General features: G+C 47.1%; 1 protein-coding gene across 3 annotated transcripts; it reads right to left on the bottom strand.

The window, feature by feature from the left end:
* Positions 1-554: 554 nt before the first annotated feature.
* TSC22D2 (TSC22 domain family member 2) lies at positions 555-25,160 on the bottom strand. Of its 3 annotated transcripts, XM_065640528.1 has the most exons (4): positions 22,832-25,159; positions 8,064-8,135; positions 1,766-1,817; positions 555-1,016 (listed from the first exon to the last, which is right to left on the bottom strand). In XM_065640528.1, exons 1-4 carry the CDS (start codon positions 24,817-24,819, stop codon positions 789-791), a joined length of 2,340 nt encoding a protein of 779 aa, XP_065496600.1. In that variant the 5' UTR covers positions 24,820-25,159; the 3' UTR covers positions 555-788. The 3 variants fall into 3 exon arrangements, with proteins under 3 accessions (XP_065496600.1, XP_065496602.1, XP_065496603.1); XM_065640530.1 differs by lacking the exon at positions 8,064-8,135; XM_065640531.1 differs by lacking the exons at positions 555-1,016; positions 1,766-1,817 and adding an exon at positions 3,100-3,207 and having other exon boundaries at positions 22,832-25,160.
* Positions 25,161-27,300: the final 2,140 nt, after the last annotated feature.

Genomic DNA, 27,300 nt, shown 5'->3' on the forward strand with positions numbered 1-27,300 from the left:
CTATTAGAAAGTAGAAACAGAAATGAGCAAAGTTTTCTTCATCAAAATAGCCCATCAATTATTTATTATATCACAAGAACTGGTGACTACCTGTACAGATGCACTATGGTCTTCATACTTACACTCTATACAAAATTTACATTCAAGCTGGATCTCTACTACCGTAAATAAATACCAAAGGTAAATTGCCATTAGTGTTAGAAATATGCCAGGATTCTTTTGTTCAATTATTGCCTAAACATTTTATCTATTAAACGCAATCCCATCTATCATTTTACTGATACATACATTTATTAAAAAAAAAGTTCTGTGACATTGTTCATGTACATTATGAAAATAGCAGCCCTGTAATAAATAAAACAAATAAATGAAACTAATGTAGGCAAACGTTGCTTATATTGAAAGAACAGTGGCTCTCCGGATGAATTCTTCTTACCAGATAGCGAGGCTCAAAGCGATCCGTGGAGACGGGATGGAAACCCTGGAGAGCCCCCAGCGCCGCAGCCCCTTCCCCAACCCGCACCCCAACCCTCCCGCGCACCCCCAGCCCCGGCACCACCCCCCAGGACCACGCAGGGCCGCAGGGGACAGCTCTGCCCCATGATTGTCTAATACTGACACGGCCAGACACGCGACACAAGCACGGCCGCTCGCTCCCGGCCCCAGCAAAGAAGACCAGCGGCACACGGACAGGCTGCTCTCAGGTTTAACAAGACCAGCGCACATGGACAGGCTGCTCTGAGGTTTAACAAGACCAGCGCACACGGACAGGCTGCCGGGCCAAGGCGTTACGCGGAGGAGACGTTGGGCTGCGCGGGCTGCGCGGGCTGCGCGGTGCTGCCGGGGGGGCCCTGCTGGCTGGAGAGCTGCGACAGCTGCTCAGTGTTGGAGAGAGATTTCAACAGTGCGTTCTCTCGTTCAAGTAAAGAGTTTCTTTCCACTAATTCTTTGATTTGTTCCTTCAGGACTTCCACTTCTTCTCTTACTGCATACATCAAATGGCTTTTCACTAGATCCTGGGAAGAACAAGTTAACGGTTACATCAAGTCAAAAGAACAGTTTCCTTCCACTCCAGTCCCCAAATTTACTATTTTACTGCTGTCACTGAAGTAAGCGGGAAGCCTGGAAAACTAAACCTCTGTCTGAATAAAATAGCCTCCAAGAGCTCTTAATTCACTGAAAAGTGGTCCTTACACCAAAAGCTTTGTTTCCAGCATTCGAGTCCCCTCGGCTACGCTGAAGACAAGGTCTAGAACTACGGTCCAGCTACTCTCAATGAAAGCATCAGTTTCAAAGCTTTGACCCGGAGGTAGAGTCTGCGTTAGCCCCAAGCACCGAGGTGCACAAACCAAGAAGTAAGAAAGCCTCTGAATCAGCAGAAATAAAAATCAAACAGATGGAACTGAAGCTGAGCCAAATATCAAGGATGGCATAGCATAAGTGGCAATTAAGAAAAACTAGTAGTGACTGCACTAGAGACTTAAATGTGCTATTTATTTTCAGCACCCTTTTAAGTTCAATCAGCTAGTTCACACAAATTTGTACGAAAATTCATTTAAGAACACTCCTGGGCCAACAGTAAAAGCAAACCTGGTTTGTGGTCATCCCATCACTGATACAGAAAAACCTTTTCTTCAAATGATGGTCTCAGTCTGACACAACTAAAGGGATGTTGCAGACTCACAAAAACACAACGCAGCTGGAAACTTATGCTCAATGATGAGCCACTAATCCTTTCGGAAGTAACAACTTGTATTTTACTTACCATTGCCTGTTCTATTTTGTTGTCAATGGCAACAACACTTGCACCAGATGCACTGTAAACATAAGGAGAAAACTTAGTGAGCATTACAATATAATTTGATTTAACCTATGCACCCATTTGCACCCACAGGAGTCCTGGAACACATTCTCACTGAGGCTAAAGCTTCAGATTCAAGAACTCAGTACACAATCACGGGCTTCTGCTCCCCCACTGTATTGCCCAGTCTCTTAAGAGACGCTACTCCTTCAGTCTGTGATTCCTCAGCCTATGTTTATAACACCCAGAACCCCCAAAATGCATGAGAAAAACCAGTACATTAACTGCTTTGATTCCTTGCCTCATTTTTCAGTTTTCTTCACTGGGGAAAGCAGGGATTCAAGGGATATTCATGAGGTCTTTACCTCTGGTTTTATTTCTGCTATGTTGCTTTCACAAAGCATTGAAGAAAAAACATTGTTATAGTGTTTGTTCTCTGGCTTTACTTGAATACTGCTTCCCAGTTAATGAGGTCCTGGCTGAGCCACTGTATTTACAACTTTGCAGAAAACAGCAGAGTAAGAGGTGAGCGAACCCCAAGTCCACGAGCACACCCGCTTGGTTTCAATGAATTCTCACTGATCACGTTTAACATCCAAGAAACGCACTGCACCATTGGGCTCAGTTCTGTTCCAGAGACGGACTAGTGCAGAACAGTCCAACAAAACATCCCAGTCGTCACTACAAGAACGCGTGTGTACTGTGCAGAACAAGATGTTGAAGCACATCCCTACAGCCCAGGTGACGGCAATCAGGCCTGCTCTCCAGGCGCGGTGCAGGAGCACGGGCGGGCACGCTCTCACGGCTCTCTGAATTTTGAGGGGTGGTGATGTCCCTGATCTCTCCGTTGGGACAGACCCACCGCCCTGCCCAGGCCAGCACTGGACAAGTCCTGTGTTCCCAGCAGCCGGACGGGGCTCCCAGCGCTGCAGGACACCCCGGGCAGCACCAACCCCACCACAGCTCGGTCCCCCGTCCCCACGCCAGCCCTCCTGCTCCAGGTCCCCCATCCCCGCGCCAGCCCTCCCACGCCAGGTTCCCGGTCCCCCATCCCCACACCAGCCCTCCCGCTCCAGGTCCCCGGTCCCTCGTCCCCACGCCAGCCCTCCCGCTCCAGGTCCCCGGTCTCCCGTCCCCACGCCAGCCCTCCCGCTCCAGGTTCCCGGTCCCCCGTCCCCACACCAGCCCTCCCGCTCCAGGTCCCCGGTCCCCCGTCCCCACGCCAGCCCTCCCGCTCCAGGTCCCTGTGTCTGACATGGGACTGCAGTTCTTGGACAAGTCCCAGGCCCGGCAGCGATAACCACTGATAAAGCTCCCCAGCCATGGAAGGTGCTATCAGCAGCGTGCAGCTACACTTTACGTGGAAAAAATGCCCGGTTTGCAGTCAGGCTTGGAAACTCCTTGCTCTGAAAACACATAATGCTCACTGAAACCAAGTGTTCAGAAAAAACTACTTATGGCTTTTTAAAATGAGTATTGGCAGCATGCTCAGCAGCGTTGGTTACATATGAAGAACGAACATGTTAAATGGGTTTGTCTGAGTAGTGCGAAGTCTCACAAGAACTGCCAGCACCAAGACCCAGCTTTTCGGGCAGAGGGACTAACAGCCTGTATTTCTAAACCGAACGTGGCTTGTAAAGTCCTAAACATCCAGTTCACAAGAAAATCGTTCCAGTGTCTCACCATCTAAGCCTCTTCCAAGCTACATTTTTTGTCAATACTTTTCTAGTTAACTTTGAGATTGCAACTTTGTTCTTCTGTTCCTGTGGCAACTATTTTACAGTGCGGTTATGTACAAAACTATTTAGCTCTTATGAGAAAAGACCAACTACTATGCTGTGCTTTTAGACAAAGCTGATTGCTCCAGGAACCACAGAACTCTGACAATTTTTGTCAAAGCTGTAATACAGAGACAAAAATCCACATCAATTAACACAAGGCAGTTGAAATGGATGCATTAGACACACTTTTTTTTGTAATTGCAAACATCCCCTCGCTCAAATTGAGCTTTTGCAGCCAACTACCTACCAGACACACCGTAACTGGAGAGGACAACTCGGTGCGACGCGTCCTGCGCCGGCCAGGGCTCCGAGCGAAGGGCCTGCACTGCGCACCCGGGTCACCCCGAAGCGCAAGGCGAGACTTCGGTCAGCAAGAGTGACCGTTTACCATTTCCAGGGATGGATGGTAAACCCCACATCTTTCTACCTTAAACACCAGACAGGCAAAACCCTATTTAGCCTGAGAAATCATCATTTTGATTGTTTAAAAAAAAAAATCCTAGTGGCTTAAGTGTAATTCGTTCACATTTTACTTCAAAAGGCCAATGGAAAAACTGAATTTTGACTGCTAATAACACTACTTAGCTATAGCTCACGATCAGGTGTGCAGCGTTTGGGACAAGGTGTTTTTTTCAAACACTTACAATTATGTTGTATTTTAGGTATATTTCTCCCATATGCCCACAACTCAAGAATAGCACCATAATTTTATCCTTTCAAATGTCTTGCAAACAAAGCGAGAAAGTTGTCTTGGACTATCATGTACACACAGATTAAGAAAATGGGAAGAGAATTGGTAAATCTAAGTGCAAGTCTAATTTCTAATGCATTGTTACATGGTATACGGCAATGACACTTTCCACATGGCATTGCATTCTTAAAAGCCTCTGTAAAATTCTGACTTCATCGCTGCAAAAACTTTTCCTATGGAGACATGGTGTCCCAAGGGTATGGTAAGATATTATTGGAAAGATGTTCCAGTATCATCAACAAGCTGTAATGTTGTTCAAGTGTTTGGTAGCTCTGTTAGCACAACACATACCGGTACACAACTTCACTGAAAATACAGATATTATATAATCATCAAATAAGTGTTCTTTGTAAAGCAGATTTTTGCAGTTCAAGAAAGCTTACTTACTCTAGACTATTCCAGAACTTGAACAACACTGCTCACAGAATGGGAAAGCGAATAAAACAAGTGACTAATGGAAAAATTGAGGATAAGTGGATCAGGAGACAGCAGAAAAAGTTAATGTCTTAATGCTTATTTGTTAATGGTTGGAGGAAAATTTAACCTTGAACTTCACCTGGCACTCCTAGGCACCAAAATGTATTTAAATGGTGAATTCACCAAGCCTCCCTGCACTGAGCTTGGTTTTTCACCATTCATATCTTTAGACATCACTGTCATCCTTCCACAGACATGCTCAGGGGCAAAATTCACTTCCAAATCGAGGTAGAAAGACTAGGAATAAAACTTCAAAATAGAGTCATGTGGAGCTTAATTCACTCAGTATGTTTAGAAAAAGGATGCAGTGGTTAATTTAGAGATGCCCCAGTCCTCAGTAACACGTGTTTTATGCCAACGTTGGACGCATTAGGAATGCAAGTAATAAACAGCCCAACCTTGGCACTGCCCAGCACTGGACCAGGTAACAGTGTTCCACATTTCAGTGAGACTGCAAATCCTGCTGACTACATGATGGAAACTAATTCTGAAGCTTCGGGTTCTTTAGTCAGTAAGAAAAGCCCTTCTGTATTCAGCTGTATTAGTGATTATCTGCATACTACTTTCCTAAGGAATTTCGTAGCAGCAAGTTACACCCCAAAAGGCTGCCAGAAAGCACGAGTTTTCTTGCTCTTGATAATTCTTTTAAGTTTTAGCATCAAGAGCTGCTGTACAATTCACCTCATGCCTTTGGATGACCAACCCCATCACTCCACACGACTAATGCTGCCGCAGTGGAAGAGACTCCGTGCAGAACTGACCAAAGGGTCCAGAGACAGAGTCCCGTCCACCAGCCCCGCCAGACGGCCCTTCTGAACACCCCGGATCTGCTCTGCTTCGGGTGGCGGTGGGAAGATGCGTGACACTGCAGGCTCAGACAGACGGGCCCCAGCTGAGGATCTCCAGTTCTGCTCACTGTCATTGCTGCTGCTTTAAATCAAACTGCCAACCCACCCTTCTGCATGAACAGTCAGCCGTCTTCAAGCGTTCCCACATTTGTGTTGCTCGCAACTGAACGACAGACTAAAACAGTGTGTTAATTTATCCTCTTCCCTCTCTGGCTTACTCGTCAATGAGCGACTGCAGTCCCTTCACCAGCCACTCTTCATGTCTTACCCTGAGACGAGTTGGCTATTCTGTCCAGAGAAACCTCATCTACCTTTGAAACAATTAAGGCATGTTTAATCAGCCTCCATCCAATGATGAGATTTTATAACAACGGCTTCCCAATACAATCAATTATCTGGCCTCAAAGTATCTATGCAAATGTTTCAGGTTTTTGTAGTTTTTCTTTGTCAAAGCTGCATGAGAATGTGAGAAAGTCTGAGGTAGTGAGAAGATTCACCCCAGATAAGGCTACAATCAACGAGTGCGAGACGGGCAGCTCTCGACTGTCTCCTGTCTTCAGGAAGAGCATCTCATTTAATGGAAAGCCACGGAACAGGGAAACGGAAGTTTGACAAAATCCATCAGGCCAGGAGATGCCGTCAAACCCAGAACCGGCTTTCCTGGCCATGTCCTTCAAGTTCCCTCCATTAAGTTTTCATTGGAAGTTTATTGTTGAAAGCTTTTCAGTTGCAGTCATCTAGTAAAGCAAAACTACAGAACGTGATCTTAAGAAAAACTAATAACTGGGTTTTAAATGCAAAACCTGCTAAAGAAAAACTAATAACTGGGTTTTAAATGCAAAACCTGCTAAACTCTGTCACAGACTTTGGAATTTGAACAGATTAGAAGTTTAAAACTTGCATCAATCCTGATCAATTTGCTTCTGCTTTTACAAATACTTGTTTTCACCACAAAGTGTTCAACAGCAAAGCAGCCAGACTGTTTTTAAAGGAAGCCATTTACATTCCCCGACCTGAATTCAATGTTTTCCTATATCCCATACTTCCAGTACTTGCTTCAGACATTGTACATAGACCTCAGATCCATGAAGCCTCGAGCTTAATCATAAATTGATTTTAGGGTTTTTTGAATCAGCTTCCTCATCTTAAGATTTCAAGTTAAGAGACATGCAAATAGAGAAACAGATAAAGGCCCGACCTTAAAGTGAGCTTTTGGTCTAACTACCAGATTTGTATTCAAGGCCCTGAAGCTAATTTCAGCTAAATAATGAGCCTAATTGGAACCTAAATACCAACTCCATCCCATAAATACAGGAAAGCCACATCATCCAGAGCTTAAAGCAAAAATGCAATTTTATACAAGTTTCTGCTAGAAAAGGGAGATGTGCTTTTGAAACTCAGCCTAGTGCCAGCAGTGCAGCCAAAACCAGAGCAAGGGGCACGGTGCATTAGCAGGACTTGTAACCATCAGTGCTGCAGGCACACAAATGGTTGCCAAGCAAACTTTAAAGGATTCGGTTACACTTTGCAAGTTGAAAAGCCTCTCAAGTCAGACACAGCCCGTGCAATGACAATAGTTACAGCACTCCCACAGCTTCTAGAGAGCTCGCCAAGCAGCAGCGCCGTGACAAGCAGAGCATCGCAGGGCACGGAGCCACACAGGACTTCCAATAACACTGACAAAAACCCAAACCAACACACACCAAAATCAAACCAACGCTTCAACGTCATTAACGTGTGGGAAGTAAACAGTTTGCAGCTACTGATGAATTAGTAATGCATCTCTGACAAGTCATATCCGTAACAGATAAGACTTCGTTGCACCTCATTGCAGTTTCTCGCCATGAGTTCAATGCTAACTCGGCTGGTTTACTTCATCCTCGTATCTTGTCACGGTTGGTGTTTGTTCCCCTCTAGCTTTACTTCAGCAGAATGAAAGCAAGCCAGAAAGCTTCCTTTCCTGGTTCTGAGACCAAAAGGTTTTAGCTGCCAAAATTGTGTTTAAATATAACATTTTCACAACTGGTTTTCTGATATGGGACTCAATAGCCACAATGTCAAAAAGCTTCCTTTTTTTGGAAAGGAAGCAGTAAATATTTTAGTGCAGGTCAGCTAGTAGCTGACGAGTATTCACTCCTGCAGCTTACACATTATGTACGACACGTGCATAACAAAAAGGAGGAAGAAAAAAAGTCATGTCATATTTCAGACTTATTCAGTACAAATACTTCACGACTCCTTTCAGGCCTTCAGGCTGTAGAAGCCCAATATGAAGTTCTAAACACAAGCAGCGGTTCTGTGCAAACCAAAATGACGAGAAACGTGCATGGAGCGCAGCTGCTCATGCATACCTCAGCACGTATGCATTCCTCAGCACGTATGCATTCCGTACTTAACATCCATACCTATCCCAGAGGGTCTTTGACTCACGTAACTTGCTCAAATGGAACGCTTGGTAGAATGCGGTTGACGGATTCCTATGAGATCCAAGAATCAAACAGACATATTGACAATGGGTACATAATAAAAATACTAACTCTATTCAATCTGTATTACAGAGTAAATCAGCTATCCAGACAGGTTAAATTTATGTCCAAAAGTTCAGACTTTACAGTATGCCTAAAGAATAGTCTAATGACTGACAGGCCTTACTGTTTCTATGGGTTTCCATTAAGGACATACCGATTCAAAAGGAAAAAGTAATCCTCCAGCTCTATGGATTTTCACGCTATACCAAGTTGCTATTGTAAAAAGACAACTGTAAAGCCACCAATGAAACATCTCATGTCACACTGACAATCTTGTATAGATAGGTACATATAGCACTAGATTGGTATACAACCTAAATTCGAAAGACACCTTTCACATTTTTTGTCTTTCACAAAATGTCTCTGCAAACAGTACCCACTATTCTACTTGGCACCCTACTTCATATTAACAACATGCGAGTTCTTCAAGGGACCTAAAAGTCAGAGCTAAATCTGTCACATTCAAGCTACCAAAGATTAAGTTAAACCGAAAACCTGATCAAGTTAAAACCAAGCAGTGTAATCTCAACTATCACTAACTCTGTAAGCGGGTGCCTGTCACCCTTGTGTCTCCCCTTCTCGAGGTGCCGCAGGCACCTTGTCTGGGGCGCTGTGCCGAGCGGTGAGTGGCAGCAAATCAGGTACCACTCTGGGCTCCAGGGACCCCGCTGGACAAACCCCATCCCAGCGCCAGCCCCGCACAGCCCGACCCCACAGACACCTACCACACCAAGGGCAATTTGGAGATCTCAGTCCTCCAAAGCCTCACCACTTTGTTTACAAGGTACTGGACAAAGCACAATGTCACACTCCTCACTGCTAGTGGCTGTATCAGAGCATTACACTTAAGCTTCAAAACTCCTTTTCTCAATGCTGCAGTTCGCCCTCATGCTGGTATGGCTAGACCAGCCCTAGAAAAGAATGCAACAGCTGAGCTGAAGAAAAATCTTCAGAAAAGTTAGTATTCAAATTCCTTTTAAAGCCAGTCTTAAAATTGGAAGTTTATACCAATGCTAGAAGCACAAGTGCCCATCCCTTTTCTAAGTTTATGGCAAGAATACCTCTTAAAACAACTGTCTTCAAGTTATTTAATTATTTCAATTTAAGTACAATTACTGTATAGTTGAAATCATAGAACAACAACAACAAAAAAGTAACAGAAGCAGCATCATAACAAAATCCTATGCGAAGTAATGTGATGCCCACAGCAGGTGTGTACCAAAAGCTCACAAGGATAATGATATTTGTGCATCAGCAATGATCAGCAATCACTAGGTTAAAGTGTTTGTCACTCCTTCTCCCACATTCACCTCCCTACCCTTCAAAAAAGTTCCATGGGTGTCTGGGATTTAGCTCAAAACCTGCTACAGAAGTTACTTGATCAAGCTGCTAAAATATGCTTTTTTGTTGGTACTACTTATGTTTCAGAATTATTACACACTTGAGTGATAACTAAATACAACTAATTCTAGGAAGAGAACACAATAGCTAAAGGACACGAGTGATGCAGGGACTCAACACATGGAAGGCAGTTGGCGTCTGCGGATGGAGAGCGTTCCTTTGGCGAGGAGCACCCGCCCGAGCTCTTCCCGACTCTGTCTGCAAGGACTATGCAAAGTCTCTTCCTCAGAAAGTGACTGTAAATAGAATGACATTTAGCTCCCCAGATTAATTGACTTGCAGCATATAAACCCCTGTTGCTATTGTTAGGTATAAAAAGTTGTGGTTTATAACCACACGACATCTATTTTATACAGCCTATTTTTATACCGATACGCTATATGCTATATATTCTTGTACTATTCTTAAGCAAGTATCTGAAAAGGTATGAAAAAGTTTTCCTCATTAAATTCCCATTTGTACCACCTGCTGTTGAAACTGCTTTTGCATTATTTCAGACAATTAAGAGAATTAAGAAACATTTCCTACTCCATAGCTATATTTTAGCAAGGTGTTAATTGTGGAGGGGTGCTACCTAAACAGGAAACACACATCCACAGAGATAACACGAAAGATGCCTAACGTGCAGGTCTGAACTAAAACGACTGAGCTTCAGACTGCCAAGGCATCTATTTTTAACCAAATCAAACAGTAAAAGATTAGAGAACGACTAAAAATTCCTCTCAGTCTGCGGAAACATTTGAGAAAGCAGCTCATAGAGGTAGCATGATGTACCTGCTGCTGTGTCACAGCTGGGACACCTGAAGTCCCCACGACTCTGCCTGAGCTGAGCCTGGCACAGCGGGGACCAGAGACAGAGCGCCGGGGACCCAGAGAGCGAGCGAGAGCTGGGGACCAGAGAGCCGGGTCCCCTCCCCAGTGCGTGCGGGAGGTCAGGACTCGGTCCCAGGTGAGGACAGACAGACATAGAGCCGGCGCAAGGACGTCCCCAGCGATGACGCACAGGACAGCCCAGCTCAGCAGGGGCGGCGGGCGCCTCTCCATCTGTTCCCAAGGACAGAGGCGATTCCAGTCCCAGAGACTAGACAGACAACTCAGCGCCATTAACCATTCAAACCCTGTCTCGACTGATAAAACCACCTCTGTGTCTCTATAAAGAAGTCCTACAACACCATACTTGTTTCCTTTAAAAGCTCACAAACGTCAATCTTCACAATGAGCTCCGATGTTACGGTTTCTAACAAGAGGATGAGAATTTATTCAGCTCTCTAAATACTTGTAACTTCAAGTTGTTCCTTTAAAAGGGAAGTCTAAATACATCCAGGTCTCACTTCATATTCAAAGAGAGTAACCTCCCATTGCTGTTAATCAGGACAAGTATATGCCAAATGCAAACCTTATTTTAGAGAGCTCTGCTTTGCTAGAAACCACGCATGTGAAAACTGGCAAGTTTTCAAGTATACAGATAAAACCCTTTTAGTTCAAATAACGTGAGTGGCTTTGGAAGAGCAGGTATCAGCCCGGCACACGGGTGCTGCTCGACAGGTGCCTTTTGTCCAGCTCCCACCTCTGAAGGAGGAACAGCAAGGCGGTTGCTGGTGACACAGCTGAAGATGTCTCCACCTTCAAACTGCTGACTAACAGCAGCAGTTAAAGGCAACTAGAGGAGGAACAGAAATACCACACCTTTTTTCTTTCCTGAGGTGCCAAATTAAAAAATTCACACTAGACCACCTCAGACAGTTCTCTCTCTCAATATCCTTCACTATTATTTTCATCAGCTTTGAGAACAGGAATGATCCAGAAGATTAAAAAGGCCCAAGCAGGTCAGACAACCCATGCTCAATACCTCAGAGGAAAACCAAAGCAAAGCAGAACCACCTATTTACTGTTATCTAGACAGCAGCAAGCCAACATGGATGGGCTTTTCAGAAGCTTATGTCAGGCAGAAATTCCTTCTGAGAAAAATTAACAAGCCTCATTTAGAAAAACCAGAGAAGATGCGATCACGTTATAAAGTTAGCAGAGCTTTCAGTGCTGCCTTGCACGACGCGCCGCTAAGCAAGACCACGGCTCATACAAAGCAGGCCCACCACGGATAGCTGCTGTGTAACGCGGCTCTCAGCGGCGCGGTGTGAGGACGCACACAGCTCCCCTGGGATCCTCCGGTGTGCCGGGGACACCAACCCACCGCCGGGACACGGCGGCACAGGCCGGCTTTATACCTGCAAAGGAGCTGCAAGCACTCTGCGCAGCAGGAAGAGAATTCAGGAAGATCTTGCCCACGTGGAGCAATGGTCTGGAATAAAAAGGGTGCAATTCAACAAGGATAAACACGAAGCATTATGCCCTGGTAGCAACAATCAGCTGCACAAATACAAAACACGGAATGAGTTGCTGACTGCAATTCCACAGAAGAGAACCTAAACAGAAGCTAAAAAAATGACAAATCTTGCAAAGGTGTCAAACTCGCAACACTCCTTTCCCGCAGGATGTGCATGTACTAACTGAAGGCTTGTTTTATTCAGCCTTTCAAGTCCTTAGATTTTATGTCCAGCCTTGGATCCCAGCTCTCCAGGGGATATAAGCCTACTAAAGTCCAGGTAAGAATACCAGAAGACAGGTCATACTCCATTTTTTTTCCAGTAATCAGAATCACTAAGCAGGAAAATTAAGCATTTAAAAGAGATGACAGAAATAGTTATGGGCTTTACATAGCTTAAAGTATCTGCAAAGGAGAGGAAAACTTGTTCTCATACCTGTTAGGTATAAGCACAGCAGAAAAATTACAGGATTTAATTGCAAAGGAAGTTTAAACTACACATCAGAATTGTCTTCCACACATATAGCAAGGAACAGAAAAGAATTCTCCCAGAAGTGGTGAGATTCCCATACTTGTCATTCCAGAAGAGATCAAGCCATTATTGCTCCAAAAGATTTCAGGCCCATAAGTCTCCAGATCAGCCCACAGGCCCATCTTGCCCAATTCTTTGAGAATTCAGGACATTGCTAGCAAGAACTTTAAAGCAGAACTTCTGCCTTTGAATAGGATCAACTCCTGGAGGGAACAAATTTAACTACGAAATAGAAAAGAGGTAAGGAAAGAGGTATTTTATACTTTGAGATCAAATTACCTTTCTGTTCAACTGTGAAGTTCATGTCTTTTTTTTGGTGGAAAGCCAGAACGACCATTCTAGAACAAATGTCTTCTTAGTTGCAGACAAAGCTCATACTGAAGCACTAAGCTTAAGATTAGAAACTATCAGTAAAACATCCATTGTTCTTGTGTTCCTGGTCTTAGAAATAAGGTCATGAATCATACCGCGATGCACCAACAGGACTGGGAATGCAACAGAAAGCTATAGGAGCCTGACAACACTGTAAATAAAACTGTAAAATAAACTGTGTTCTTCAGCTACATTTACTAAGAGATGCTAGTATGCTACTTTGTATACCTACACTATTTCTACAGTGCCAAAATTGAAGTAAACACATCAAGAAAGAAGTGACTTAAGAATAGCCCAGAGATTAAGTCAGCAAATAAAAGTATTTAGCTTTTATGCAACATCAGAATTATTATTTGAAAAACAAGACCTGATGGTAAGCACACAATTAAGAGAACTATCAGCATATATGGATGTGTTTTTACTATGGTGATCAATAAGGAATCAAGGCATGAAAAAAACCTCACAGGATGGTAAAGCCATCAGCTGCCCAGTGTGATGTGCACTAAAGGACAACAAATTAACCCCTCCTTAGTTGTTAAAGTTTATAAACAATCAGATGTATTACTACCCAGAAGCATTTCAAACCCAAGTCAGTTTTTAGCTGACTGATCACCAAAAAAAGGCTGTGTTTAACAGGTTACTAGGCTATGACCAGCAGTGAAGACTGATTACAGTTGGTCTCCAAATTAAAGCACTTTATGTGGTTTAGTTATAATCTGAACCAGGGGATTTGCAATCACTTGATCACAGCTTATCAGGAAACTCCCAGTAAAGTTTACACTAGTAACAGAACTACCTTTCTGTCCCTAGGTTTTTTTTAAAAAAATATATTTCACTTTTTTATTTATGTCACCTTCTATTTAAAGCAACTGCAGCTTTGACTCAGCTTTATTTCATAAGATTCCACCTACAAAATAGAGTAACTGGAGTACAAAGCTTTGCAGGGGAGAACTGACAGAGACTCAATGTGAGGAAGTCAATGCGGAATTAAGGAAAAAAAGTCTCAAGATTAGAGCTCTTCTGTGCTTAATTACATATTCTGTTCACATAGTTCCTTAAAGCCATTATACTTGACATACCCTGAAAAAGCAGCGTTAATTGCCGCTGTCACACTCAGCTGCGGGCAGCAGAAGGGCTGACTCCATCAGCAGCCTGCAGGACAGGTTTTGGGACAGCAGCTCTCGGCCACCGTGATGGACCTTAAAGGGGTTCACAGCCTCTTTCTAAAGGGAAAGAGCGCAAGAGTGGAGAGAAGGCATACCACACAGACCTCATCTCCCTGGAAAATCAAGAGATACACAAGCGCTAAAAACCACCAAACCAGGACATGCCTAACAGCGGTTTTGTCAGCGCGTTCAGGAGGAAGGAGATGGAAGAGCAGGCAGATGCACCTCACAACCATCCACAGGGCAGTGCATCAAACAAACCACACGTTCCCTCCCAGCACTTCCAGAAATGATGAAAATCAACTTCAGGTGACTTCACTGAGAGACCCAAGACATCCACATCACCTGGAACGAGACAGGAAGGTCTGACCTCCGCAGCTCCATTTCTACCAGCTGCATCTCAAACTCCTGATGGGTGGATTTCAAGTATCAGAAGAGAAAGAACTAGACTGTGCTACCAGAGTCACATCCTCCTTTGCTGAAGGGTTCACATAGTACTTTCTGATATGACTCTTAGATACTAATCAAGGAAAAAACAAGGCAAGTGCTCTCCTCTTCTGAATTTCTCCTTACTTCTTTTGGATTTCAGTAACTTTAGGGTCCAACTCTCCCAGGTCCCAGAAACTGCTCCCCAAACCTCAGGAGTCCTGTACAGTGAATAATCCTGTACTCCTGATAGCTTTAAGGTCCATCAGGACCCGCTGACGATCTTTTCCACCCTCTCCATCCCGTGTGCCTACCTCCCAGAGCCAGGCTGGGTGCGCTCCGAGCCCCCTCCCGGCCGTTCTGGGGTCCCCGCTCCCCCCACAGCATCACCGGGACACAGAGCTCTGTGTGCTCACAGAGCTGCTCTGCGGCTGGACATTCCGACACAGGCCCTTACGGACCGTCAGGACCAGCCGCAGTGGTTCTGTTCTCCAACCAAAACACACACCAAGTGCAAGATCTCTCGGGCTAGTGACTTTTCTCACTGGCTAAAGTCAACCTCCAGCTCTTGTAGGGAGGACACAAGACAGTGTAGCTCACAGGATGCACAGCCCAGCTTCAAGAAAAACAAAACACACAGCAGATCACATCTTCCAAGAGAAACACCTAGAGATTAGAAGCTGATAAACTTAATGGCAATGCAGTAAGTCTTTGCTTGACCCAGTCAGGGATTACTGCCATTATTAAGAAACTTCCAAGAAAACCCCCAGAGAGGCCCATCAATATTATCCACATTTGGATGAATTGAGACAAGCTTAAAAAACACACATGCAACAAAAAACAAACAAAACCATACCAAAAACCCCACCAAATACACACACACAAAACCCCCATACAACCAAACTTCTTGAAAGTAACTTATGTGCTCTCAACAAACATTGTGAACTTCACCTCACAAGGAGACAGACCTTCAGCACCTCTTGTAACTCGCCAGTTAACATCACTAGGCCATATTGTTCTTCTGCAAACTATCCCATTCAAGAGAACAAGCTTGGAGTGCATTGAAGAAGCAGACCCTGATATGCGGGATGAAAGGAGGCAGTAAAAACCCAACATAAGTTCTGTATTTCTGAATTTAAAAAGATCCACGTTTGCTAGTATTGCATTGTACATACAAAAAAAATCAGGAAGAGATGTCAACTATTAAAAATATTGACTTTTACACAGCTTGGCAGGTAAATAAAGAGGCATTTATTAATATGTATGAACATGTTACTGTATAGGATTAGGCTCCCAGTGCCTGCTCTGCTGACAAAGCCAGATTTCCTCAAACCCACTGAGGAAAGGGAAAGCTGCTTGTGATTACTGGGGAAAGTGGCCTTGCACAGCAGAACAGCTGGCTGGAGTATCCATTTTCAAAGAAAACAGCCCAAAAATGAGATTTTTCTTTTTCCATTAAGTTGCAGTACAGCAGTTTCAGATATTTTAGTTATCTATAAATATAAGTGGTTCCTGGATTTTTGACAACGTACTTCAATATCTGTGGGGAAAAAAGCAAATGGAAGAAAACACATTCAAGCAGACTCAGGCAAATCCCACCTGTCCTTACATAGATGACGTCGGTCAAGAAAGCATCTATTAGCAAACATTTTAAATTAAATACTTTAAAAATATATTAGAACCTAGACCATGTATGGCATGGTTTATTACTAGCATGTTTTAAGTGTATTTGTTTGCCTGCCCACATCATTTACGAGTTCTTTACAAGTCTTCCAGCCTCATGCCAGCCTGCACTCAGCTAAAGTTCTAACTAAAACACTGTCAGTGTGAGAGCTTGCTGCTTGGCTTAAAGAAACAGGATTTTTAAAAAGGCATTTGTAGTGTTGGTCAAGGTATTTGACCCATTGCACCCACCAAACAGCGTTCTACATAGGAGACATTCCCATGAGTTGTCATCTACACCCCTGAAATAACAGAGCAGCAAGCAGGGGTTTTAACCTTCATTTTTGATTGCCCCATCCTCCAATAAATCAGACAAGTTAAACTTGCTCCAGACTGACAGAAAACCTTCAGATACTTCACTGAAACCAGCAGGTTATTTCTCATGCATCCTACACCTCTCCACGGCCAGCTCACACACAGGCCACGCTCAGCCCTCCCGGACAGAAGGGCCAGGACCGGGCCCCCGCTGCACAGGTGCCGGCTACCCTGGGCGGCAGGGCCAGGACCGGAGGCGCGAACGGACACACAGGAGGGTCCCTCTGCACACCAGGAAACACTTTTTCCCTGGGAGGCGCCCGGGCGCTGCCCAGGGAGCTGGTGGAGTCTCCGTCCTTGGGGTGTTCAGAGGCCGGCGGGACACGCGGTGCGGTGACCCTGCTGGAGCGCGGCTGGGACCAGACGGACCCCAGAGGCTCTGCCACCCTCCGCTGCTCTGCCACCCTGCCACTGGTTTCTCTTGCTGACACAGATCTCTGTTTCTGTTTGTAATCTGTAATGAGTACCAGACAAACAGGCCAGTTGTCATTGTGACAAGCTGACACCTCTCTATGGTACTAATCAATATTTCTACCTTCTCTCTGCACTGTTAAAAGCATTCAAACAAGCTGTCGAGATACAAATGCATTACTCCTAGCTTCAAAGGGAGGATATATACAAAAAACCTTTTGGAATAATATCATTTTGCATGACAAAAAAAATGAAGCATCCAGCTGTCCTTCATGTGGCTGCATAACTCACCTGACCTGCATAAGAAAGAAGAATTTACTAGCACTCAACATGCATTTGTATTTATAAAACATGAAGTTTAAAGATAGAGGAATTTTCAAGAAAGGGAATGAAGATACAACCTTACACTGCACTTGAAGTGACCTTTTCTGTCTGGAGAACCTTCTGAGAAGACAGTAGCTTCAGCAGTTGCTATAAATACTTCCATCGTTACACTCTTGTCAAATATAGGAATAAAAGCAAACACCTGTGGCTGACAATCTAGATTCATCTACCAGAACTGAACCAGTTGTACTTCAGCAGGAGGAGTCTCACAGAAGGTTCTTATGGAATCTTTGCTGACACCCTGAAAGCACAAGGCTGGCATTCTTGGTGAGCAACAGAAGCTGCTCATCACCAACTTTAAAAGCAAAAATTCAACATGTAACCTCAAAATGCAACAGGTTGATATCCAACTGCCCAGTACAGTCACAGGGAAAAATTCCTTTTTACTAGAATGTCACCTGAAGTCAAAATATTATCAGCACCACCTATAAAAACGCACAGCCCAAGCAAAATTTCAGCTCTTTGGTAGTTTGACGGCAGTTTGGTAGTCCTGCCTGCTAAAAAAACCCAAATACTTGAATATTCAGCTTTTAACAGGAAATTTAAAAAGCCTCCATGAAACACAGGCTGTTATTTCTACCATACAAGACAGCATTCAGAAAGAAGCTATGGAACACTTGCGCTCTTCTATAGGGAGCAGGCAGCAGTTAACCCACAGCAGCTGAGCAGAGTGCTCTGAGCACGAGCTCTCCCAGCCCTACACTGCTGTCTGTAAAGCAAACCCAACTGTTTCGCCTTAGGAATTTCTTGCAAGTATCTTGCCCCTTTCCTCCCTTTAACAACTATCTCATCTGAAACACAGCTCACTAATTTTAAGAACATATTGACTCCTCAATGAGGCGGCATTTCAGTGTTTAAACTGGGAAACGGCACTGTCAAACCAACAACTGTTTTTCTGTTTAGCTATCTTGTAACACTCAAAAAAACACATGGCAGCTTAGGTTTTCTGTCATCTAGAAACTGGTGCGGTGCTGGAGTTACCTTATGTAATTTTTGTTATAGAAAGTACAGCAAAAAGTGGACACAACTCACTGGAGCTCTGTTTGCATGAACCATCCCTTGATAGCACCAACTGCAGCGCTCACCTCCAAGTCCCAGCTCAGCTGTGTTTTGAATGCTGTCGCTCTGGATGTCGAACCAAAGGTGGTGCCGGCTCTGGAGCATGTCTGTCCGTGTGTCATTCTCACCTGCTTCTACAAACTCTCCTGACCAGAACCCTCCAGAGCAGAGCTGAAAACCTGCCAGTCTGCAGCAGAGCTCAAAGCTCTAGTAAGTTTACGAGCAAAGTGAAGGAAATGACAATATTCAATAAAGAATACCTTCATTTTTCTTTAGGAATAAAATAAAATGCATCTAGAGCAATACAAAAAGAAAGCCTTAGCAAAGTTACATTAACGCCCATGCCCGGTTTTGTCCTTACATTGTGAACGCGGTTTCAAGAGCTCAGTTCTGTCACAGTCAGTACACTATACAAATACATGATGTAGCTGAGCTATATTCTGCGGAAAGGGCTGCACAGTCAGGTTTTCAGCAGTCCAGCTGCTGTAGCTGACAGTTCACAATCGCAGCCATTCATGAGCGTCCCTGGAATACAGCCTGCTCAGTTCAAGCTGCTCAGCTATCTCTGGAAAATGATCTATACTCTGCTCTTTTTCCAACATGCCCAGTAATATTTTGCCCCAAAAGTCTGCCAAACATGTAGGAGGTTTGAACAAGCTTTCTCAGTTACATTCTTCTAACAGAGGCAACATATTTCTTTTCCCCCAAGAGCCAAAATAAAGTTATTAAGCCAGCTGGAATATTATGCTTCTCAACTACAAATGTGTGTATACATGAGCATAAAGGTGAGTGGAGACTCTGACATGCGCTGACCCCGACGCCCTCGCAGGTCCTCGGACCGCCCTCCGTGCAAATCATTAGCACTGCTGCACAGCCCAGCAAACCAAGCCAGGGCAATCCTGAGATCCAGTTCTACTTGTTTTTTATGGTATTTGTCAGACTCTGGATTCAAAGTGGATTGGAATATTCACATCTGCCTCAGTAACAGTACTATTTCCTCCACCCTTGAATACTGTTGCAGTTTATTCTACTTGTAGCCACATTTAGAGAGGAAAAGAAAACTATGTTATGATGTAGATCTTTCATAACTTCTACAGAACATATTTTTCTTTTTAAGAGCTTAGCAATTTAGACACATCAACTGAAAAAACCCAGCTTTGCTTTCTAGAGGAAGGGGTGACATGCCAAAAGCAACCCCCTTCCCGCCCCCCCCTTTTTTTTTTTTTTTTAATTCTTTCGGCCCATCTACCCACCCTCTCTTCCTCTCCAATAAAATTTCTTCATTAATTGACTCTTCATTATTCATCAAGCCAATGCAAGAAACCACAGTTTTGTCCAGACTGCTGTAGAAGTGTACTAGACTGCCAGAACAGGAAATTAAAGATTTTCACACAATGTCTTGCATAAAAGTCAGTTCTAAGTCCATAGGTACATAGTTCTATATTATTTATATATATATCAGGCTATATAACCTTACATCTCCACCTCTTAGACATAGTTTAATTTAAGACAGCGGACTATAAGATAGCAATAATACAAAGAACTTTTTGCAGAAAGATGGGGACAGGCTCTTTATATCAGACCTCTGTCTCAAACTTAATTTCTATCATTCTGTTTTCAAAGAATTCCCATCCTAAACTATTTTACCCTTCTAGCAGTTCCTTGTTATATTCAGAATGGTGAATGACTTACTACATAAATCCAGGATATTCAGAGCTGTACAGTATTCCTTAATGAATCAGTATGTTGGAAGATGACCATAGGAGAATGATCTACACAAGTTTCTCAAGCTTCAAGTATGTACAAATATTTAATTATAATTGAAGGTGTCAGAAGAAATATAGATACCTACCTACACATCGACCCCCTCCTCCCTGGGGAGGTCACACGTTAAGAGAATAAACGCTTTCCACAAACATATGATCAGAGTAAACTCTCTAAACAAACCCAAGCGTTACCTTCCAGTGACTCACCATGTGTGAACTCCCTTTCTGCCCTATTCCCCTATTCCTTTTACCAGTGTCAACCCTCAGCCTATTAAGGACACTGGAAGGTCTTCATTAACTGTCTCACCACTGATTTCAGTAGATAAAGCAGCTGGGCATAAGCCTATGGGAGTAGTTGTGTAATTTAAATGGCTGGAAAGAGGAAAAAAGCAGGAGCAAGAAGAGCAGAGCAGACGTGCAGGAGACGGTCTTATAGTAAACCCTTCTCAGTGAGTAAAGCAAATAAAAGCAAAGAGGTAAAACAGCCTTTACGAGCTGCTAGGTTTGCTTATTTCCTCCTTTCTGTCTGAAACCAATGGAAGTCAGGCCACTGTTTGAGTGAGGGGAGCAAAGAATAACCTTAGATCTACCAGCTGTGTGTCTCCTACTCCGCATGCAGCCCAGGCCTGGTAAAGCAGCTTTCACTGCTTACCCGTACCGCTAGGAAAGCTGTTCAAGCCAGGAGAGACTCTCGTACCATACAGCTCCTTGCCCAGCGTTCCACTTCAGCAGACAACAAGGTTTTATCACCCCATGCAGAAGCGGACGACTGAGAAGTACGTGTTTCTTTCCAGATAACCACAAGTTAGTTTCTCTACCGAACATTGTAAAGCAGCACATCAAAAAGAGCGCTCCACATTTAGAGTCTATTCCCTTTTCTTACTCATATTTCTCATAGCCAGGTTTCTGAAAAAGTTTATTCAGAAACAAAAGTGTGAGGCAATGCTGCAAGATGGCTCAGGTTCAAAGACAAAAGAATGGAAAGAACCTGTAAAATCACTGTTCAGGGTGAGAGTACCAAGAACTGTCTCACTAGTGTGCAACACAAACCTGGCAGCCTACAGTTTGGAATAAGTAGAACAAGTTTCCTTATCATTACATAAAATTACTCATTTGTCACAGATAATCATGTCTGTTACTATAATTTATATAAAGTATTAGAAGCTGTGCAAAACAAATGCAAAATACGTTTCTTTCTTTCCAACTCCTTAATCATCAGAATGATTAAACACAAGACAAATCATCTTCTGATAATACACTGAGCTATGAAAAAACCCCTACCAGCTGAAATCTAACCTTATTTGCACAAAGAAGAGTTTGTCAGCTGGGTCAGCAATCCTCTTACGGTAGGCACAACCTCTAGAAAATTGGAACTGTTTAACTTTTAAGTCATTTACCACTTTAATCAGAATGAGCACAACTCTACAATACAGCTTTGGCTTGCATAAAGGTTTGAGCAGTGTCACTATCTCAAGCACAGTGTGGGCCAAGGCTCCAAGGAGCACAAGGCCTGCGTTACTGCAGATTTATCAACGCCAACTTAAGGTACCTTCCCAATCCACTACACCCCAACCCCAAATACGCAGCTGCTTTACCACAAGGTGCTCTGAGCAACACTGGCCATGCTGTCTTGAAGTCTGCTATTCTACCAAGGTGAGGGAAGGCTTACAGGATAATTCAGCACATCTGACCTTCTCATAATGATACTAATCCTATTTTAAAAAATACAAATGTGTATAACCCACATGTATTTCATTCCTCCAAACTGTATTAATCCCAACAGTAAACATTAATGATGTTAATTCAGTGCTCAAACACTGCTTTCCCTGAAAGTCTTCTCTCACAGAAGTCAATCAAGAACAGTTTCAGCATCAGCACCACTCAGAGCAGCCTGACAAGTTGTGAACAGGTCACATTTGTGCTCCGTCTCCCAGGCCCTCCAAGGAGTCTGCTCATACCGCACACCTTTGTTACAACTAAGAGTTCCAAACTGCTTTCCTATAAAGAAACCTCACTGTAAGGTTGTACTTTCCACTGTGTCTCCACCCTCGCCCAAGTAAGCAGTGTCTTTCTGATTCAAGGCAAAGACCATTATCTGCAGAACCTTCCCTGTGCAATGGCATTTGAGTTAATTCCCAGATGCAAGTACTTTCCTTACTGATACTATCACGTATTACTTTCCCTTATTACTTTCCTTACTTATTACTTTTCCTTACTGACATTATAATATAAAATGCAAATTCAACAGCAGGATTAAGATCCAGAATCTGTGTTATAGGCCTTGCAGTTTTCCAAGATAGCTCATCCGATGGCCCCGAGATAGCACTATGCTTCCATTTCTAACAAACCCTGCAATACTGTGGCCTTGACAAACCCACTTTAACCCAACTGCCATTTGAGTGGTTCATGGCACATTCAGGGGAAGGAGAGAACTGGCTTCCTCGCACACAGCAATCAGGTGCAGAAGGACAATCTGCAGGCTCTGATTTGGAGGAGGTCATACTATTTGTGCATTAAGCAGCTTTCAGGCTATTTGCCCTGTTTTGTGAGAAAAGTACTCACACGGCCTGAGAAGAACAAGCATGGTTCACTACTTGCCTAAACACTTTATGTTTTGTACTCTTCAAAAAAAAAAAAAGTAGCCTAGGTAAATTTCAGTGTGACTTTCTGCAAATACGAACTTATAAAAAACACTTGAGAGTAAATCGAAAGTTGGTTTTTCTCCCATAAGAAAAGGTATTTTTACAGTGTTATAAAATAATTCATACCTGTCTTCATCACCATCAACAGGAATAGATATGCCAAACACAGAGCTGGCAAGACTGTTCATAGGAGTACTTGCAGGTAACTGAAGAGGATTTGCTAGAGCGTCTGGAATGGGAGGCTTCACAGGAGGTTTATTTTCAGCTATAAGAGAAAGTGGTGGCTGAGGTAGGGGTTCCGATTTTCTTCTAGTATCGTCAATCTGGCCTACTAAGGATTGCGCTTGAGTCTGAAACTGTCCGAGGTTCGACTGTGGCAGACTTGCAGGTACGTTAGGCGTGCCTTGCATTAACGAGTGCCCGACGTGCTGCGGCTGGACGACGCCGGTACTTCTGCTGACAGAAGTGTGGCTGGGCAGCTGGGACTGGACCAGCGTAACAGGGACATTTGGCATAGTAACAGAAGCGGTGGTAGACACACCAGGCACACTTGTACCGGGCACTACCGCAGGCACGTTCTGAGCTCCAGAGACCACGGCGTGGGGAGCACCGGGCATTCCGGACACTTGACTGCTTCCACCCATTTGATGCTGAGTCACAGATTTCTGTTGCACAACCCCTGCGTGTCCGATGCCTGGCTGCACCACACCTCCTGGTTGCGGAACGGCAGTCTGACTACCTTGCGTCTGGCCGCTCTGCATTAAACCCGATCCCTGTCCGACTGCTTCGCCAGGCTGTGCCGACACCCCCATCGCTGGTGCTCCCACAGGTGAGGGATTCTGGCCCGTCACCTGCCCCACGGGAAGGCTGGAAGCCACAGTACTTGGAGCAGAGCCCGCAGTAGCCTGTTGAATAGCTCCTTGAGACGGCATCATTGTCATGTGCTGCATGTATTCAGCCTGGCCAGAAGGCTGCGCAGGCAGTAGATGCACTGGTGGAATCTGGGACTGAGAATAAGCAAATTGTTGAGGCTGAGTCACTGGTATGTTTGCCTGCTGCACCTGCTGCTGTGCCACAGGAATGCTCGGCTGCCCCACTGTCGCAGTTGGGGGTGCCATGCCTTTCCCGTTGGGTCCAGCCTGTGCAACACCCTGTGCATTTACCTGTGGCTGCGATTGCTGTGGCACCATCATTTGCTGATTTGCTACCGAAGCCCCAGAAAACATAGGCTGAGCAGTACTTTGAGGCATGGCCCCACCTATAGGTTGCTGAGGCTGCTGTTGTTGCCCAATGACAAAATTAGGTTGCTGTAGGGCGGACTGGTTCATTTTCTCTGTCTGCAGCAGCTGTGACACAGCAGTCAGGGAACTGTCAGCTATAGAATCGGGGCCATGGGCTGACGCCGGCACAGCCGAGACCACGATGGAACCTCCTGTGGCACCAAGGCCACTGTCCCTCTCTTGAGCAGCCTGCTCGAAGGTGCTGCTGTGCCGAATGCAATCACCAGTCCTGCCCATGACACCACCACCATCTGAGTCCCGGTCATAATACTCCATACACGTCCATCGTCCTCGCCTGTAGGGCTCCCCTGTGCCATGGTCCAGCTTGATCACCCTGAAGCGCGAGCTGCACGCAGCAGCCACCGTCTGAGACATCGTCCCAGCAGCGGCTGATGCAGTAGGCCCCATGGAGGGCAAGGCAGTCTGAGCGCTGCTGCCTCCTGCCCCGGCAGCGCCAGCAGCTGGCAGGGGCACAGCGGAGCTCTTGGGCACAGCTCCCCCGTTGGGGGCCACAGCTGGCAGAGCTGCAGCTACCCCCCCAGCAGCCACGGCCAGCTGCCCATCCAAAAGGGTGTTGGGAGAGACGTTGCCAGGAGTTTCAGCCTCGCCCACATTGTTGAGAGTCTCTTCGGAGGAGCTCCGCTCACAGACGTCCTCGGGGCCGTAGTCTGTGGCGCGGGACACATCGAAGATCTCAGAAGACACGTCCTCGGTGCGGGACTCATCCGGGTCGTCCAGGCTCTCGGTGTCCTCGGTGATGCTGCTGGCCACCTGGGCCGTGGTCACGCTGGTGATCTGGAAGCAGCTCTTCTTCTTGGCCGGCATCTTGGACATGTTTCCTCGGCGGGAGGGGCTCCGCCGGCCGGGGCGAGGCGGGCGCGGTGCCGGGCGGGCTGCGCTGTCACGGCGTGCCGGCCGGGCCCCCGGCGCTGCCGCGCATCCTCCGCCCGCTTCCTGCGGCGGGCAGGCGGGCCGCGGGGGGCGGCGGGGCTCCTCCTCTTCCTCCCCGGCCGCAGCCCTCCTCCCGCGGCCGGGACGCCGGCCTCCTCCTCGCCTCGGCCCCCGCTCCGAGCGCGCCGGCGCCGGCCGAGCGCCCCGCGGCTTCCTGCCGGGCGCGGCGCGGGCCCCGGGCGGGCGCGGAGGCCGCAGACGCGGGCCCTCGGCCCGCCCCGCGCGAGGGGCCCCGCGGCGGCCGGGCGAGGCCCAGGCGGCTCCGTCTCCCCCCCGCTCCCGGCCCTGTCTCCGCGCTCTACCTGGAGACCAGCGCCAGGCGCATCCTGCTCGGAACCAGCCCGCGGGAGAGCCCCGCGGGCAGCCCCGCCCCGGGGCGGAGGGCCGGCGCGGTGAAAAAGGCGGCGGCGAGGCGGCCCCTCCGCGGCGGGCGGGCGCGGGCGGCCCCGCTGCGCTGCGGCGGCCCCGGCAGCGCGGGCTCGGACTGCGGCTCCTGCGCCCAAGATGGGGCTCAACTTGTGCGCTGCACCCTGGGAAGGGCGCCGGCCACGCCCCCCGACGCTGTGCGTGGTTACGTCACGCCCCGCCGGCGGGGCGGGGCGCGGCGAGCGGCGCGTGCGGTGGCCGTTTGGAATGTGCCACCGCCCCCCAGCGCCCCCAGCGCCCCCGCACGGCGTGGTCCGTCCCGGCCGCGTGCGCGGCCCCGGGCTAGGGGCGCGAGCGGGCCCGCGCTGGGCTGGGGCACGGGGTCACGGCGGGTTCAGTTCGGGGGTCACGGCGGGTTCAGTTCGGGGGACACAGCGGGTTCAGTTCGGGGGTCACGGCGGGTTCAGTTCGGGGGTCACGGCGGGTCGGGTTCGGGGGTCACGGCGGGTTCAGTTCGGGGGACACAACGGGTTCAGTTCGGGGCACGGGGACACACCGCCAGGGAGCAGGGCTGGGTTGGGTTCGGGGCGCAGGGACACACTGGGTTGGGTTCGGGGCACACGGACACGCCGGGTTGGGTTCGGGGCGCACGGACACACTGGGTTGGGTTCGGGGCGCAGGGACACGCCGGGTTGGGTTCGGGACGCAGGGACACACCGGGTTGGGTTTGGGGCGCACGGACACGCCGGGTTGGGTTTGGGGCACAGGGACACGCCGGGTTGGGTTCGGGGCACACGGACACGCCGGGTTGGGTTCGGGGCGCAGGGACACGCCGGGTTGGGTTCGGGGCGCAGGGACACGCCGGGTTGGGTTTGGGGCGCAGGGACACGCCGGGTTGGGTTCGGGGCACAGGGACACGCCGGGTTGGGTTTGGGGCGCAGGGACACGCCGGGTTGGGTTCGGGGCACAGGGACACGCCGGGTTGGGTTCGGGGCGCAGGGACACGCCAGGTTGGGTTCGGGGCGCAGGGACACGCCGGGTTGGGTTCGGGGCGCACGGACACGCCAGGTTGGGTTCGGGGCACACGGACACACCGCTGGGGAGCGGGGCCGGGGTCCGTGCCCATATGGCCGAGAGCCCCGCGGCACCGCGGTTGGGCTGAGCGCGGCTGTGCTGCCCTCTGCTCTGTGCACCCCGTCTGCAGCAGCGCCGCCAGTGCTGGGCTCCCCGCTTTCAGAAGCACGAGGTATTACTGGAGAGTCCAGCGAGGGCTACGAAGATGCTGCGGGGTCTGGAGCTTCTTTGTGCCGAGGAAAGGCTGAGAGAGCTGGGCCTGTTGAGCTGGAGAAGAGAAGCTGAGAGGGATCTGATCACTGGGTTCAGTATCTCAGGGTGGGTGTCAGAGGGTGGAGCGGACTCTGTTCAGTGGTGCCCAACGCCAGGGTGAGGGGCAACGGGCACAGACTGGAACACGGGAGGCTCCGTGTGAACAGGAGGAGAAACTTCTTTGCTGGGAGGTGCCGGAGCCTGGACCAGGCTGCCCAGAGTGGGTGTGGGGTCTCCTTCTCGGAGACATTCAAACCCCCTGGACCGACCTGTGTGATCTGCTCTGTGACCCTGCGTGATCTGCTCTGTGACCCTGCGTGAGCAGCGCTGGGCTGGGGATCTGCAGAGGGCACAACCCAGCCAGGCTGGGGTGCTGGGATTTAAGCCATTTATTCGTTCTGTTGAATGATAATTGTACTGACACGATAGGAAATTATTTTAGAAACCCCTTTAATTAAAATAATATTCCCCAGCCTATATTTATTTACAGCCAATTTCTAGGCATGGGTTTCTATTCATAAAGGTAATCAATTCCTAGTTACTTCTAATTCCTGTGGTCATTCTCGCTGCCTGATGGAATGGTTTGCAGTTTGAATTAATCCCTCTCCCAAGTCAGCACGACTGCACACAGAACTGCCAGTGCGGCACTGCTGCTCTCACATCACGGCACTT

The sequence above is a fragment of the Caloenas nicobarica genome, chromosome 8 (genome assembly GCF_036013445.1).
Source record: "Caloenas nicobarica isolate bCalNic1 chromosome 8, bCalNic1.hap1, whole genome shotgun sequence".
Classification (NCBI taxonomy): Eukaryota; Metazoa; Chordata; class Aves; order Columbiformes; family Columbidae; genus Caloenas; species Caloenas nicobarica.